Below are 16923 nucleotides of genomic sequence, written 5' to 3' on the forward strand. Positions count from 1 at the left end.
ACACCCCTAAGGAGTTGTAACTTTCCATCTTTACCCGACCAATGCTTCCACTGACATCAAAATCTGTATAAAAATAAACTGGTTTAGATGAGAGACAAAAAGTTGCTTTGTGATACCACGTGTGATGGTGTAAACAGACATGCTGATACAAGAGTCAGCAATTGCTGGCTGCCCCCTTCAGATCCGTCAGCTGAACTGCCTGCATAAATGTTCTTGTTCCACTTGGTTCTGAATGAAGTTTAAACAGTAGCTTTACAGATCTTACCTGCAGCAGTGAAGAACATGGGGGAAGGGGGAGTGTTGCTCCTGCAAGTGATGGTTGGTCGGGTATTTTCTTTCAGCTCAAATACAGAATCATCACACATTTAAAAAAAAAATGCAGAAAAATACATGTTGGAAGCTACATGCCAATGCAACAGAGTCCTGTTTGTCCAAGATATGATGTAAATAACTTTCTTCCTCTTAATGTTGTGTTATCTTCAGGTATCTGTAGTTCCATGTGTATCAGATATCCTAGATTACCTTGTCTTCCTTAGGATTTAGATTTGATTGTATGTGGTACATTTACAATCCTTTTACTGTATTTATACTGTGCTGCAGTTTGTACATTTCAGTATCTTCACTCATTTTGAAAGTTTCCCATTTTAAGCAAATACATACAGCCACTTTTCCTTTCTTACTGTTAGTTTGGGGCCAGTAGTGAAATATACTTTTCCATTTTAATACTGTTAAGAAGTTTAATTGCCAAATGGGAACTTTCTCTTTAATTTTTGGATGGAAACATCACAGGCTGCCACTGAATTCTGACCTTCAGCAATGAAGGGAGAGAGCTTTCAGAACCAAAGCTGTAGTGTGTATTTTAAAAGCAATGGAGACTACCTAGCAACTGTACCTCCTTCCTGCAGAGACGACTGCATCAGGACTATGCCATGGATGGAAAGTCTCCAGCACTCTGCAGTCCCATTCTCTAGGCTGTTCTTGAACTTGAGCCTCCTGCGTGAAGGTTAAACCTTTATCTATTGAGAGTTCTCTTGTACACAAAGTATGAATTCGATTAAAGTGACTGTACATAGTTTTAATACAAACTGTTAATGAAAATAAGCTTTATTACATCAAGTAATAAATACATACAAAGATGCAAATAACAGTTTTAGTAATTTATCCAGAATTTTCTTTTTTGGCAAACTTAAAACTGAAATCTCCAGCCTTTATGTAGAAATTAGCTTTCTGGGACCTTGTTATTATTTAATAGGTTTCCCTATTTTTCATATAACTCATGCACTTTAAATGGACTTCAAAGCACTAACAGTCATGCAAATGTTTATGCAAAACGAACAAAAAAGGAAAAGTAAGAAGAGGGGAAGGTTATTTCTAAGCAGGGTCTATGCTGTATGACAAATTGTGACATAGCAGACTACTAGGTACAGCATGCTATTCTGCATTTATTAAAAAAATCCTTAAAGTTTATGTCAGACTTTGAAAGATGGACAGTTTGGGGTTAAGTGAATATAGTCAAAAGAAAAACAGTATGAGACTGTGGCTGGATAAGAAGAGAACTGAAATAGAGCCTGGGAGAGAGAGAGCATTCCTCTGCATGCAATTCAGTTTTCATGTTTTAGAAACATTTCGGGGAGTTTTAATGTCTTTACAAAATGCAAACCCTCAGTAAGCTGAAAAATCCTTGTTTTTTCATTCTTAACTATACACTTTTGTAAGGGCAAAAAAAGGTAAAACATTCAAAATAAAGGAATTCATCTGAATGTTTCAAGAGTCAAAGGAATAAGTATTACTTTTTCTTCATTAGGAGATGGAAAATCTTGTAACTGAATTAGTGGGCTAGGATCTTGCATTTCGTTCAGTCTCAGCCAAGCATTCCCGAACTAGTCCTCTAGCATGAATAATGCCTGCAAAAGAATTGGACATTTTTTAAATCATCGCATTCAGGTGACTCTTGCAATGACAATCCACAGAAAGGTTTATGTAATTCTGTTCTGAGTTACCAAAGCTATCGCAGCATACTTCAGAAAAAGGAGACTTTTTTCCCCCACCACATCCTTCCCAAACATTAGCCTCTGCTAGAGAAGTTTACTCTTCCGGACTGTCATTATAAATTGAAGAGAGACCAAACCAGGAATCAGAGCATTATAAGCTTTGTAGATCTGCAGTGACAGGTACACCTTAATGTGCAGTGCAGGCCTACTTAAAATCAGGGGTTTAACTAGAGAAAAAAAAATCATCTTGCCTACCTGTCAGTTATTTTGCTACAGTGGGGTGAAAGAAGACACGAAGTAATTTGGGGAGTCATTTTAGCAAGCTCTAAAATGCTAAATTAATACCTTGGGGTAATTCTCCTCTGAGAAGATGCATCAAAATCTGAGTCTTCATAATACTGGCTCAACACAGGTTCTGCCTCTTGTAAGCATAAGAGGAAATTTTTAGTGGTGTATGCAAAAAGTTACCTCCTAACACTGGATCAGCTCCCAGTGTAAATCATCACCACTTTACATGCTGCCATATATTCTTATTTGATAGATGTAAGCTGAAATTTTCCACTAAGAGTCCTGTTGCGTTGAGTTCCAACAATCTGAACCTTGATTCTTAATCCTGGAATGGAATCTAGATTCCTATTCTCAGAGCTGCTAGAAGAACAAGAGCTTGAGTAAGATCTTAAAATACGAGACATTCTGGGCAGATTTTCCCATGACAAACAAGGCTATATTCTATTGACAGGACCAGACAGAGACGAGGGTCATTTCTCTAATCAATCATGCCCCTTAACGAGGTGGGGAAACCACAGTAAGGCAACAGAGCAACGTTAATCTCTATTTAGAGATAATGGATTCTGTCTCTAGAAGGCTGCTAGTCCAAATCAGAGCAACAGCCTTTACGCCCAACGAGCAGGGACCTGGGACTCTCTGAGTCCAAGGCTTTGCAGAGGGTTAAATCGACGCACAGCAGGTGAAGCCTGCAGCTATGGGATGCAGAGATGCATACTCAAAGCAGCACATTAGACCTGGATACGGTGGCAGGACGCCCAGTTTATGCAGCAGAGCTACCCTGAATTATGTGGAACACTGGGAATTTGGCCAGTTTTAGAGGTCAGTAGCCTCTGTCCTGAGGAGCAGGTGGAGCTGGGGACAGAGACTTTATTCAGGAAGAACCTCCACACGGCCGTGGAGGCTGCAGCCATGTGGGTACCCTCATTCAGTCTCTCTCTCATACCTGCGTACACTCAGCCATAAGGCTCCCAAAATGGATCGAGGAATATGTCTGTGACCAAAAGATGGCAGCAAAAGGTATTTATTTTCGATTTTTTGCAACACTGGCATGCCAGTCACAGTTGCAGCGCTGAATCTTAAACCTACATTAGCAAACTAAATAGTCACTGCAAGAAATAGCAAAACAACTCTCCCTCACCTAACGGAACTGTTCAACAAAGAGAATGTCTGCCTCTCTCCCGGTGTCTCTCAAGTTGTCCCCATTAGCCTATTGCCATTCATGATCTATTAATACTGACTCAGGCAATGCAATAAAGAGACTCCAGCAACATTGATTTTAGCTGGGCCAGATTCCACTTACCACTCATCAGCAGTCTTTATTGCATCCTTTCCCAGAACAGCTACTAGTCATTTTATTGCATGTCATGGCAGATATATTACTCTCCCATAATGGCTGAGCCTTAAACACAGCTCTGTAGTCTTGGGTAAACGTAAAGGGGATTTGCAAGGTGGTGAAGTTAGTCTGTTACAGTAAGATTCCCATTCAAGGTTGAATGCATGAGCCAAACTCAGCACAAGGACCAAAGAAAAGGAAGAAAAGGTAACTATGTCACGCTGGCAGAGGACAGAACAGCCAGCACAACTGTTGTCGATGGCCTTTCGGGGTCATTTCAGGAGCTAGAGCAGTGGAATGTCCCACTGCTCCTTCAGAAATATCCCTCACATGTTCCCTGCGGAGGACAATGTCAGACTGATGTCAGCAGTAGGGCATGTGGGGGTTTCTTTTACACTGCAAGGAAAGGGCAATTACGTGACCCTTTTTAGCTGACTAAGCAAAGCTACAGAGGCCTCCTCAGCTGGGCCTAAGACACTGCTAGACCCTGATTAGTGGACTCTTAATGATGTCCACTTGAGTGAACAGGTAACAGAGCCTAAGCAGCCAGACACACCAGACAGAGGAGGAATACGTATGCTTGAAGTCTCAGTCTCTGTACAGCTTTCACTAACTACATCTCTTTTTTTCCAGCTCTTCTCACCACTGGCCTCAGTGTGATTTAGCACAACGTAAAATTTCTTTAAGCAAAGTACACTTCAGTAGAGACTCTTGGGTCAAGTAGAAGGGTGATGTTTACGAGAGGAAGTAAACAATGCTTGGCTGTATATTTTAGAGTCTAGGCAGAAAAGGGAATTGAAGGGGTAAGTGTCACCAGGAATCTGACAGAATGTGTCCGATAGACACCTTAAGGGAGCCAAATAAGGTTTGAATTATTAACTGAAACTCTCTTTGTGCACATGAAATACATTCATTCACTGGTTTACCTATCTCACACAGCATGAAGAGAGTATACCGAAGATTCAGTCGCTTGTTAATACACCTAGCTTAATAACCAGCTCAAGACAGCTGTCTCCTTTCAAAGGAAACAGTTGTCATGAAACAGTATTTAAGCAGTTTATGCAAAAAGAGGATGGGACCCTTTTAAAAAATAATTTTAAACATTACCTCGTTTTAGCCTCTCCATCGCACTTTTACTCCCGGCATATGTAGGTCTAATCTCTTTTCCTAATTCTTCTATGATAGCTAGAAGTTCTGCATATTTGCTCTGTGGTACTTGACTGCTGCTGGTGCCCTGTTGGAAGTAGAATCATCTCAATTAAATACTGCTAAACCCAAAATAATTAAAACAAACAGCAACCTGAAATTCACGAAGCACCAGAAACTGCCCTGGAAGACACTTCTTTATTAAAAAATAAAATTTCCATTTTATTATATAAACATGATTTTCTTTTTGCCTTTGCTCCTACAGTTGGACACAATGCTATGCACCCTTGGAAAATAGGGATCAACTGGGAGGATGCGGCTGCAGGATCGGGACCTTACATGAAATAGACGTTAAATCGGTGCTGCAAAAACAGCAACCTGAGAACTGCTTATTAAACTCTCCTTCTCCTTTTATCAATGTGCAACAGGCACAAACTGAAACACAGCAAGTTCCATCTGAACATAAGAAAAAACTTTTTTACTGTGAGGGTGACTGAGCACTGGAAGAGGTTGCCCAGAGAGGTTGTGGAGCCTCCATCCTTGGAGATACTCAAAAGCCATCGGGACAGGGTCCTGGGCAACCTGCTCTAGGTAACCCTGCTTGAGCAGTGGGGGGGTTGAACAAGATGATCTCCAAAGGTCCCTTCCAACCTCAACCGCTTTGTGATTCTTTAATATTTAGGTGCATACTTTGTGGAGGAGTTAACTAGGCGGAGAGAGGGAGGAACAGACACAAGAAAGCTACCCATATTACAAGGGAATCCTGTTAAGAAGTTAAAAAATGTTTCACAGAAAGTTTACCAGCTAGATTCCTGAAAGCGGCCCATAGGAATCTCTGTAACACACATTTCATGAGGCTGTAAATTTTAAAGTATAAATTTACCCGAGGAAAACAGTTAAAGATGGAGGGATATTACTTTTTAACAAATAATTTAAAATATGTTACAGCCCTTATTATCAGAACATAACTCAAGACATGGTTCGCTATTAGTCAGAAGGGAAGGGACTAACAGTTAATTAGTAACTAATCTCACTCAGCACTCTGCTTAGTCTAATTTGATCCCAAGACATGTGCGATGAATCAGTCTGCCATTTGGGTTTGATTTCAAAGCTAGGTGGGAGGGGGGAACACCTCAGATTACAGGCCACAATTCATACTACTATGCAAACCTAGGGTCAGTGATCTGATTAAAGAAAAACAACTAGCTGAACTATACCTGCATCCCTTGCGTATAGCCTAGAGATGGGGGTCCATAGTCATTTATAAGCTGTCTGTATTGCGCAGATGTTGCCATACTTGTGGAGGGGGAATGGACACTTCCAGCTGTAGAGAGAAAAGGGAAAAAAAAATCAGTTATTATCTAGAGATGAATTAGTTGGTTACACTGGGACACACTCCAGAGAGCTTTTCCCTTTTCTAAAGCCATGACCTCTTACCTCTTTCTAAGCACACTAATACCATTTCAGAGTCACACTGTTTGCTAGGAAGAGAACAGTTAAATTAACACTTCCCTAATGTTTGCTGTACATTTGAAAATAGCACAGCCTGCAACATTATCAGTGCAAACTGTTTGCCTAAAAGTGAAACACAGTGTAACATGTCAGGTTCTTCTGCCTAGACAAACTAAATATTAAGGAGCCCTATTTTTGCATATATACATTCCACATAGATGAGTCTAATGTACTGTGCTATTTTTACCTTTTCAGTGCAAGTTATCTGAAAGCAATTTTGCAACTTAAAGTGTCATCACATGGTCAATGCAAGTTACCCTCAATACTATTTCCAGCTGATGCCAAAACTATTCATAGGGGACAGTCAGATGAGGTACATCAGAGCTGCTGCTCATTGTAAAACATCGGCGTTGAAGAGCTGCTACCATTATTCCTCTTTGTGTGATGTCAAACATTTTTAGCCAGCCAGACTGTACCGAACAAGTAAACTCAACAAAAAATAACCTCACTTTCGGGTATGGTTACATGTTCTAACGTTATAAAAGCTCATATTCAGCTTATATTCAGATCAACAGGGTTTCAAGTCAACTAAGTGACAGAAACAGAATCCAATGTGATCTACTGAAAAACTGCTCAAAATCCAAGGAATCAGAACACTTTTTTCCCCAGTTTTTCAACATAGGAAATTGGGGTTGAGAAACATCGAAATAGTTTTTTTGTTTTTTTCTGAGAGGGCCTGATTATGCTGCCCATTTTACAACAGGGTAGCAAGACGTGCTGGTTATGGATTGTACACTCAGGACCACGGGAGCACTACACAACTAGACTTAGCAGCTCTTCCCTGCTCTTGCAGTTGCAGGGCCCCTGCGTCCACTGTTGCTGCTGTCTTTGCCTGCAGGCAGCAGACACAGACTGACTGCCCTCTGAAAAATCTTTCCCCTTACAAACTCCTTTGCTGAAATTCCCAACTGTCTTCCCACATGAGAAACAGATCTTATTTACCAGACTTTGTTTGAATTTAAACTGATGCTAAAAGTCACCAGGACTCAAAACTATGTAAATCATTGTTTTTGTTTTAAAGTTGCAAGTGATTTCCTTCAGATTTTCCCTCGTGACAAAAACAGAGAAACAAAAAGCCAGCAATTACACCATGAAAGCACTGCTAAACACAGTGGGACAGAGACTCCCCGTCCTCCTCAGCTGGGAAATCTCTTTCCACTTTACGATTAGTCACAGGATATCATCATAGTGTCATCTTCACTACAAGAAGAGAGCGTGTTTTTAATTTTAACTAGTCAACTAGTGAAAACCTAGTGATGGTAAAATGGGATGATCAGTAGGCCACCTTAAAAAAAGCAAAGTTTCTCCTCTGTCTTTAATTAACCTGCTATATTTTATGGTACTACAATCTGCATTTTCATTACTCAGGTTTCACATGGAGCTAATTATCACACTTTGCTAAAGCATAGTTAAAAAAAACCAAAAAAAACACGCACACACCCATAGAGCACAGCTCCCGTGCTGTGAAGGAACACCAGAGTTGTCAGCTACATTCTCAATTAGTTCATTACATTTTCAGCTCAAACTATGTGAACAATTGCAAGATTTACGTACATACAGCTCAGTCAATATTTCAAGTCTAGATGACTGAATTTCAACAGTTATCAAACATGACACAACAGCAAACTGCGTCTTCCTCCAAGGATTTCAAAATGCTTTAAAAACATTAATGAGTCCCTTGCACTGCAAGGTAGGAAGGTTTAATTACCTCAATTAAGCAAAGAAAGACTTAAGCAATTTTTCCTCATGTACAATAAAACAAAAGACCCATCCTGTACAGACTTGTTCCTAAACTGTTACGGCAAGCAGTCCCCCAAACATAAATACAAGACCTGGGAGCTCCAAACTGGTTCAGAATCGAGGAAAGGACTCAGGCGACCAGGCGCAGGAATCCTGCTTTATCCGCAGAACAAACCTCAGCTGCAGTCCGTGCAAAACAGAAAACAAGATCATTCACCACCACTGTATCAGTTAATGATAATACAGTACAGATACTTTATTGATTGCTGCAGATTATGTTGATTTAAACAATGACACATTCTTCGTTTGTACAAAGATAAGGCAAGGAATGTCTAGATAAGAACAAAAACTTCCAGACATGTGATGTGGCAAGACAAAGCAGCGAATCTAGCGGCTGACCGAGAAAGTTTCACAGATGTGAAAACCAGCACCACAAGGCACTGCAGTGGACACTAGTTGGTCTCAGCATGGGAGCTGGATCCCAGCAGTGACTGAATTAACACTGAATTATAAAAACAAACGAGAAGAACTTTCAGAAGGCAACTATCGAGGAGGGCCTGCTGCTGGAGTTTCAGCACCGCTACTGATTTAAATTAGCAATCAGATCAATAGGCTTGTCGCTTCGGCAGCCAGGGGTGCTGCATTGTCTACTTTACCCACAATATATGCAGAGCTGTGATGCAGACACTAGAGGCCATTGCTGAGTACGGAATGCCCTGCCAAATGACAGATCATGGTAACCATGGTGAGTTTACCCGTTTCTTTGCAGTCTGCATCAAAAATGTAATAAGACATAATGCCATGCGCCGACCACTTTATCAGCAGCAGCAGGCCCAGAGAACAAAGAAAAGGATTTGACTTGGCCATGGTACCAGCCTCCACACACCCGTGTCAGAAGTTGCGCCAGTCAAACTCAGCTGGAGGGAGAAAAAATGAAAAATCTGTGATTTCACCTCAATTTAAGGTGATGCAATCATGAAAATGAAATTAATTGTGGGGATATTAGTATCTCAGAGGGTAATGGACCTTGAGCTTTTTGACCTGTCACTTTGTACATTAATCTCAGGGAGAGTCCATGGGTCTTGGATGACTATTACTCAATTAACCCAAAATTACATCTGCGTGTCTGAGCATCCTGTATATCTCAGATTTAAAAGAAAGGAGGGAGAGGGGAAGAAAAAAAACAAAAAACAGAAAAGAACACCAGCTGCTGCTATTATAGTTACTGAGAAAAATTAGGCCAGCAAGTCTCACAGTCGAGACCCAGTCAGAAAATCAGTTTGATGACTAGGTATTCAGTAGAAAGAAAAAAAAGGGCAGGGGGGAGATCTAAACTGAGGCTTGCTTTCTCATGTTAAAATAACAATGGAGACAAGACAGTTAAGAATCGACAGAATCGAAAAGGGAGTAGGTTCGGTACTGAACTTGAGCGATACTCTGTATTACACCCTAAAATGTCTTAGTGTTTGCTGTTATTTAAAACCTAAATTAATATACACACTTTCCTCCCTCCACTTTCCCAATTAAATGTATACAAAGCCTTTTATTAACACATTTATTCCTGTGCCAACAATATCCTTATTTCTGTATTCAAGCAGAAGACTCTTAAAAGCATTTTTCCCCACAGAAACACAGTGATTTTTAAAGAATATTATGCTTTATTAATCTTGGGGATCTAGCAATGCAACAAAAAGAAATACGATTTTTGCATCAAAACCTCCTCCTTCCAGTGGTCTCTCTGAGCCCCAATTAACACTCTGGCAGACAAAGGAACTAAAATCAAGCTTTATATGCCTAAACTCCCACTGACCACAAATCTTCCCATTAATTTCTGATAGGAGCTGAATGGATCTGTACAAACCTCCTCTACCGTCTCAAAGCCTGAGCAGCGATACCAATTTGCTGGTCTGAGTTTTAATTCCTAAATCTGTTGCCATTGCCTGCTGGAAAAATAACTGGAAAGGCAGCTCACTAGAGCCCTGTGCACCCCACAAGGAAGCAGTGGGAGCAGGAACGCCAGCGTATCCTTACCTGATTCGCTTCAACTGGATGCCATGACATTCATGCAGCTCAGTTTTCACCCCATTTTACTCTCGCAAGCAGCAAAATAAAAGCAGTAATAGTTACTCAGCTCACTGAGTTACACGTGCAGAACTGACTTAGACGAGTAAAGAAACAACCCCACTGGATATATGTTTCTCTACTATCCTGTACTTTGCAAGATGCTGTAAAACTTGTGTAGGTAAATTCCTGCCATTTTACAAACCCTTTGTACACATGAACATGACCGTACATAAGGCAAGATCCCTGTAGCCAGAATTTTCTCCAAGGTGCATGGCATAGTCCACAGAATCTCACTGCTTCTACCTCTATTTTACACTCACTTCAGGCTGAAGTTGTTTGCAACAGGAAGGCTGTTCCCATTTTGATGTGTAGCACTCATTAGCTCTTTATCCAGAGCCCTGTGCTAGAGCTTACTGCCTCTACCACACAACTTGAAAACATTCCTCATCTGCTTCAGATGATTGCTGTTTGATTCCGGATAGCATTCAGTACGAGAAAACCAGGCTGGAGTATTGCAACCGGGAGAATGTAATTTCTTCTGTCCTAAATTGGACAACTTTGCAATGAAACATATGAGAAACATTCATGTGAGCTGCTCTGCCAGCTACATTATGGGGCAAGTATCCTCCAGCAAAGGAGGAGGTAACATCTTAAACTAGCACAGCCGTTTCTGCGGTGAGTATTTGAACACAGCCTGAATCATAGGTGTAGTACTCCGGCTCACTATGAAAATATTTGATTCCTTGGCCCTCTACACACTTTGGCTTAACTTCAGCAAGAACTCTCTGCTACCCGTGGGACACTCCATGCATGTCTACACAAGCAGATCCACTACACAGCCAAGCAACACGCTGAACTGTACTAGAGCTGCCAACCCAGAGCTAAAACACTGACAGCCCAAATTCTTCCCAACCTTCCAATAAACTTCTATTTAAAATAATAGACCCAGTTCTCATTTCCACAAAACACTCCTTATAGCACTGGCTGTGAAAGGCATACTTTCACCCAACTTTATTTCCTCCTCAAACAGCCCTTATGGTAGAAACAGACCTTTCTTTGAATAAAACTATTTCCTTTCAAACAAAATAAAACAAAAAAAACACTAGCGCGCACACACAAAAATACATTCTCAAGAACTAGGGCATTCTTTATCATAACAGCCAGAGGCCTTGCTCTTCTGATCTGTAGTACTCTGGACCTTTCCTCTAGTACTGTTGTTCCATTTAAGCCTTCCACGTGGATAACAGTCATGTTTTATGCCTCCTCTTCCCCCCTCCTCCGCCTTTTTTTTAATCAGAAAAGCAAAAGACAGTTACTGGATTCCCTACCATTCTTCTTCTCCAGCTTACAACACAGGCTATTTTTACATTAGTAAGTGATTTGGCACAAGCAGAATGGATCAGAAGATCAAAATATTTGGTACATCTATACCACACATAGTTAGGGTGAGGGGTGTGACTTCAGACTAGATTTCGACTGGCCCCTGGACTGTGTCCCCACCACAGATGCAGTTCAAAGGCGTCCAGTCTTCAGTTAAGACTCTTATGTTCCCATTAAGAGATGGCGCACCAGTGTTGTACAACCGGAGCAGAGCTTCTGGTTTAGTTTTATCCAAAAGGAATCAAGTTAACATGAACCAAAGCCACTCTGCAATTGAACCAACACACGGTGGGTGGAGACGACAAAGGGATTTGCTGATCATGAAAACCATACTACAGCAAACAGCCGTGGCGCGGACACAGCCAAAAATGCCAATTTTCTAAATGGCCAAACAAGTTCATTTGAAAATAGTAAATTCTGAAACATGCTTAGAACGTTTCTTTTCAAATCATTTTTAACTTGACATGGACTTCAAATGAGCAGGAAACCAGCACCGTATTACATGTCAAATCCGATGACAGTCATAAGACCACCTGTGTGAAGTGTTTAAACAAGTCCAGAGAGATCAAAAGAAGAACCCACAAAGTAAAATTTCAGTTTACATTGCAGGGAAAGGGAGGGAAACATAAGCTGTACTGCCTGGAAGTTATTCACCCTGCTAATATACGAACACCTTGCTCTCTGCATTGCCTTGAAACAGTATTCTCATCACTACTCCCACTCCGAAAAAACAACCTCTTAGTACGGACAACAATATCAAACACGGTATCTCGGCAGAGGGCAACAAGGAAGCCATTTGCTCATGCAAGACTGCACCGCTGTCCTAGTAACATAAGGTAGAGAACGGCCTAGCGTGCTGGCTATCACCTCCCAGGACCGAGGGAAACTGGTCTCTCCAGTTACGAGCTACAGACCCAGTTAGCAAAATTCTCTCCAGTTCACCTCTCAGCAAGAACTTGCTCTTTCCACCGAGAAAATCCCAGTCTTTGCGAAGAGTGGCAGGTGCACTGACAGTCCTGCTGGTCCTCAGCAACAGTAATAGCTGTTGTACAGATCACCACTTGTTAACATGGAGCCAAGATGCAGCTCCTTCCCTTGTCACAGTCTGCTGAAATTTGTTTCTTCAGCTCCTATATACAAAAGATTTAAAACTTTAGTACAGGAACAGGGTTTTGTTTAAAAGCTGCCGTTTCTGTGGGAATCAGAATAAAACCAAAGTAAAACCCCCAAGCTGTTTCTGCTAGCGTCCATACCTTACACCTATTATTCTCAGATCCTGTGTGTGCTCTGAACAAAACAGGAATGCTGGTGAATATCCACAACAGAGCCAGAATGTGCCTAAAAACTGGCAGAAAGAAACTACAGACCAGCTCTGTAGCTGGTGTAAATCTTTCTAGTCCCAGGGAAGTCAATGGAAACACGGTGCTTTACCTCAGCTCTGCGTCTGGCTCCCTTACAGAGGAACAGCATTAAAAAAAAGCAATACAAAAGACAAGGCAGACAAGGAGGAAAGAGTACTTTGTAGGATTCAGCACAATAAACGAGATAAGGAAAAATAGACCAAAAAGTAGCTTTTAGAAGGGGGAACCCTGGTTTCTCCAGGACATGGCAGGATCTGGTGAGGCACAGCCGGGTTAGAACTGACTGCCCCGGAGGCTACACTCAGGCCCAGCTCCCAGAGCGGAGGCCCCTCAGGGAGACTACGGACAATTTGGACAAAACACTAAGTCTGGCTGCAGGCACCCTGTGCTGGGTACCCCACCGACCTGGGCGAGGGGAAGAGGCACAGGCACCAAACGCTGCTGGGACAACGTGTTCTCCTTCAGACTGGTGCAAGGCAGAGGAGTCAGCACCCGGGTGCCTCCAGCATCCTGAGTCACTTGCAGAGTAGCTGCATTTTCCTTACCCAGAGTCATCCCCAGATCTGCTGACAGCCCCACAGAGGCTATTACTTACTTCCTCCCCCCAGACAGCCCCCCCCCCCCCCCCCCCAGGACTTCAGCCCAGGTCCTTTGAGTCCCAAACATGCTCCCGTGCAAGAACAGAGCACCGTCACCCATCCACCACAACTGCTTCATCCCACCGAGCACTCACTGAGGGCAGTTTAAACACGCTTTTGCAGAGTGGCCACTCTCAGCCTAAACTTGAAGGGAGTTAGCTCTGCAGCAAGGACACAGCTTGCTTCAGGAGCCGAGCTGCCACTGCCTTTCCAAATTCTCCTGCACCAGAAGCCCTGCAGTGCAGAGAAGCAGCATTATCTCCCAGAGGAAAATCCCTGCGAGATCCACAGCTGGCCAGAGCCCTTCTGTCAGCTGAGTCCAAAATACTCAGCATTCACACGGAGAGGCTTCTGCAGGGCTGATCTCAGGCCAAAAGGGACAGATTTCCTGTTTTCCTCTCCTCTGCAGGACGAAGGGGTGGGGGTGGGGTTCCTTCACCCCAGGTTTGGAAGCAAACCTCAGATTTCTCCTCTTGGCCAGTGGCATTTAATTTAGACACAATAGAGAAGCACCCTCCTTCAACTCAGAATTAAGCTCCAGCGAGGAGGGGGCCATTTGCAGTCATATCACTCTGAATGCGATATGTGCAACTGCAAGGACTGCTTTGTCTAACTCCCTTGGCCTTAGGCCACGGTGCTGGCAATACCACTAGCTAGAGGAAGAGCTGGTGCGTGAGGATAATGGCAGAAGACAGGGAGGGAAGAGAGAGCCCATTTTGGATTCTGAGGAGGACGGTCTTTCATTGAAAAGATCCTGGGGGTTTTGAGGGTGATCCGAACTCAGGAGAGAGGACAAGTTAGACAGTCCCGGCGTGACAGCAAACTGCTGCTAACTTGCCATTAAGGGGAAGAAAAACAAAATGTTTTTAAAAACGAAAAAACAGAAAAAGAAAGGAAGGGAAGATAAAACTGCATGAAAGAATCTAAAGCCCCGATCACAGACGGAGCATTAGAAAGCACAGAGACACGGCAGCAGGAGGACCGGAGACAGAAGTTCACCCCTCGGCTGCTTTGTGAGCGACATTCGACCGGGATCCCGCAGTCCTCCCTCGCGGCGCGGCCACACTCCGATCCCCCCAGCACCACCTAATCCCCACCCCCCCACACACCACGCAAAATACCACCTTTGTTTCCCCTGCAATTTTACGGCTGTTCCGGAGAGCGAGACACAGGTTCTCGTGGGAGAAACGTTTCCCCTGCCGGGCTTTCTGCGTCGGCTGTTCCTTTTTTTCTTTTTTCGGGTGACACTTTTGCTTTTTGTCAGAAATCCCAGCGCATCCTCTGCTTCCCAGCCCCCCTGGTAGGCAGCACTGGGGCCCAGGGCGCTCCCCACACACACCACGTTTCCCCAGGCGCGCAGCCCCACCGGGCTCAGCTCCCCGCAGGATCGAAGCTCCCCTGCGCGGCGGAGGCGCAGGCACCTCAGCTCCGTCACCGGCTGGTGCCAGCTCCTTACAGTGAAATGCAATTGCTGCTCCCCGAGTAGCGAGAATAGGGGTGCATCTCCTCAGTCCCCTTCATCCCTCTGTATCCCAGGAATACAACCCCAAGCAGCGCTGTAAAATCCCCGAGGCAGATTTCCCTCTCCCTCCTGAGCCAAACAGCAAAACTTTCCCTTCTCAAAACATCAGTCATCTTTCTGCCCGCAGATCGGCTGGTGCCAGCCCCGCGGGCTGGAGCTGTGGGAAAGGAAGACGGGAATACGATCTTTTTTTAAGTCAGAACCAACTTCTCCATTTTGGTTCTGTTTTAACGCCAGCCAGGGCGCACCGGTTAGCAAGAGCCCCTCCAAACATCCCACAGCGAAGCAACCGCCGCTGGGGCTTTGTTCGGACTTCTCCGATTTATACCCACGCACCCCGGCACAGAGACCCACTTCCACAGCAAGCACCTCACCGCGAGCAAAAACACCCGCTGGCTGTTACCTCTGGGAATGAAATAAATCAAGGAGAAGGGGGATTTAAAAAAAAAGAAAAGTTAATCCCATCAAGGAAACTTTTTAGAGAGGAAAACTGGCACTTCTGCACCGATGCAGCGAGGAAGAAAAAATAACGAGAGGGGTTTGGGGAGAATTAAGGAGGAATCCCTGCTCTCCCCCCTCCGAAAAAGGCTCCGAGCGAGCGGCGCGGGTCGCCCGCCCGCCCGGGCTCGCCGGCGGCGCGGGGACACCCCGCGGGGGCAAGGGGCGGCGGGGGCGCGGGGCCGGCGCGGGCCGCGGGCGCCCCGGGGCCGGCGGCGGCCGCCGCTGCCCCTGAGGAGAGCGGGGCCGGCGGCGCGCGGGAGGCGCGGCGCGAGCGGCACTTGCGGCGTCCCGCCAGCAGCGGTCCTCGCTGAGGCGCCGGCGGAATATTCCTGATCCAGATCAATCAGCCGCCCCGGGGAGCCGAGCATGGAGGAAACCCGGCGGCCGGAGCCCCGGAGCGGCGGCGGCGGCAGCGCGGGGCCGGCGCGGCGGGCGCGGCGCCCTCACGGAGGGGCGGCGCGGCGAGGCGCGGCGGCTGCGGGCTGGCGGCGCCGGCGGGCGGGCGGGCGGGCGCTGGTAATGGCGGCGCGGAGCCGGCGCGGAGCCGCTGCCCCGCCATAGCGGGCTGGACAAAAACTCGAGTCGGCGGCTCGCCCCAGGTGCCGGCGGCACGGCGGCGCCCCGCCGCGCGCCTCCCAAACTTGCCGCCCAGTTGCCGCCGCGGACTTACCCGGGGTGAGGGGAGTCCCGGGGATGTGGGCGTTCAAGTTGGGCTTGTAAGACATTCCCAGCGACATGGCCAGCGGGAGGAGGAGGAACGTCCTGAAATCCAGCGAAGCGTCTCCGTGTCTCCCAGACACTTTGGGTTGTTTACAGCAGTAGCAGCACCGGCAAATATGGCCGTCAGTTATATTGACACCCACAATGCAATATATCATCCATACATCATGAGGAGACGCGGATCCAAAAACTTTGGGGGAGACGCGGCAGCCGGCGGCGGCGCGGCGCCCCGCGCCCCTCGGCGCGGCGGCGGGGGCGCGGCGGCGGCGGCGGGGGGTGCCGCGGCGGCGGGGGGTGCCGCGACCATCCCCTCGCAGACAATGGCGCGGGCTCCCCTCAGGGACGGCGCGGCGCGAGGGGCCGCGCGGCCGCCGAGGCGGGAAGGGAGGCGGCGGCGCGGGGCGGGCGGCGGGGGGAGGGGGGCGTTTTTTGGGGGGGGTTAATTCACTTCGCAAAGTTTTGGCTCAACTTCGCGTGGAAATGGGATCGCCCGGCGGCGGCGGGAGCAGGAGGAGGGGCGGCGGGAGGCGCCCCTGCCCGCCGCGAAGGGCTCCGCGCCCCTGAGGGCGGCCGCGGCGCCCCTTCCCCCCACCCCAGACCTTAATGACGCACTTACGCCACCGCGGATGGGAAATACCTGTTGATCCCCCCCCCCCCCCGATTTTCAGTGGAAATTTTCTGGTGCCACGAAGGAAAAAAAAAAAAATCTGCCTTTTTCATTTTTTAA

At 45.8% G+C, this 16923-nt stretch overlaps 1 protein-coding gene across 1 annotated transcript; it reads right to left on the reverse strand.

The window, feature by feature from the left end:
* Nucleotides 1–1088: 1088 nt before the first annotated feature.
* CDK2AP1 (cyclin dependent kinase 2 associated protein 1) lies at nucleotides 1089–16611 on the reverse strand. The gene is made up of 4 exons (XM_064522012.1): nucleotides 16147–16611; nucleotides 5976–6082; nucleotides 4720–4846; nucleotides 1089–1904 (listed from the first exon to the last, which is right to left on the reverse strand). The coding sequence occupies exons 1-4, from the start codon at nucleotides 16352–16354 to the stop codon at nucleotides 1837–1839; spliced, it is 510 nt and encodes a 169-aa protein (XP_064378082.1). The 5' UTR covers nucleotides 16355–16611; the 3' UTR covers nucleotides 1089–1836.
* Between the last annotated feature and the right edge of the window lie 312 nt (nucleotides 16612–16923).

Source organism: Dromaius novaehollandiae, chromosome 17 (assembly GCF_036370855.1).
Source record: "Dromaius novaehollandiae isolate bDroNov1 chromosome 17, bDroNov1.hap1, whole genome shotgun sequence".
NCBI lineage: Eukaryota > Metazoa > Chordata > Aves > Casuariiformes > Dromaiidae > Dromaius > Dromaius novaehollandiae.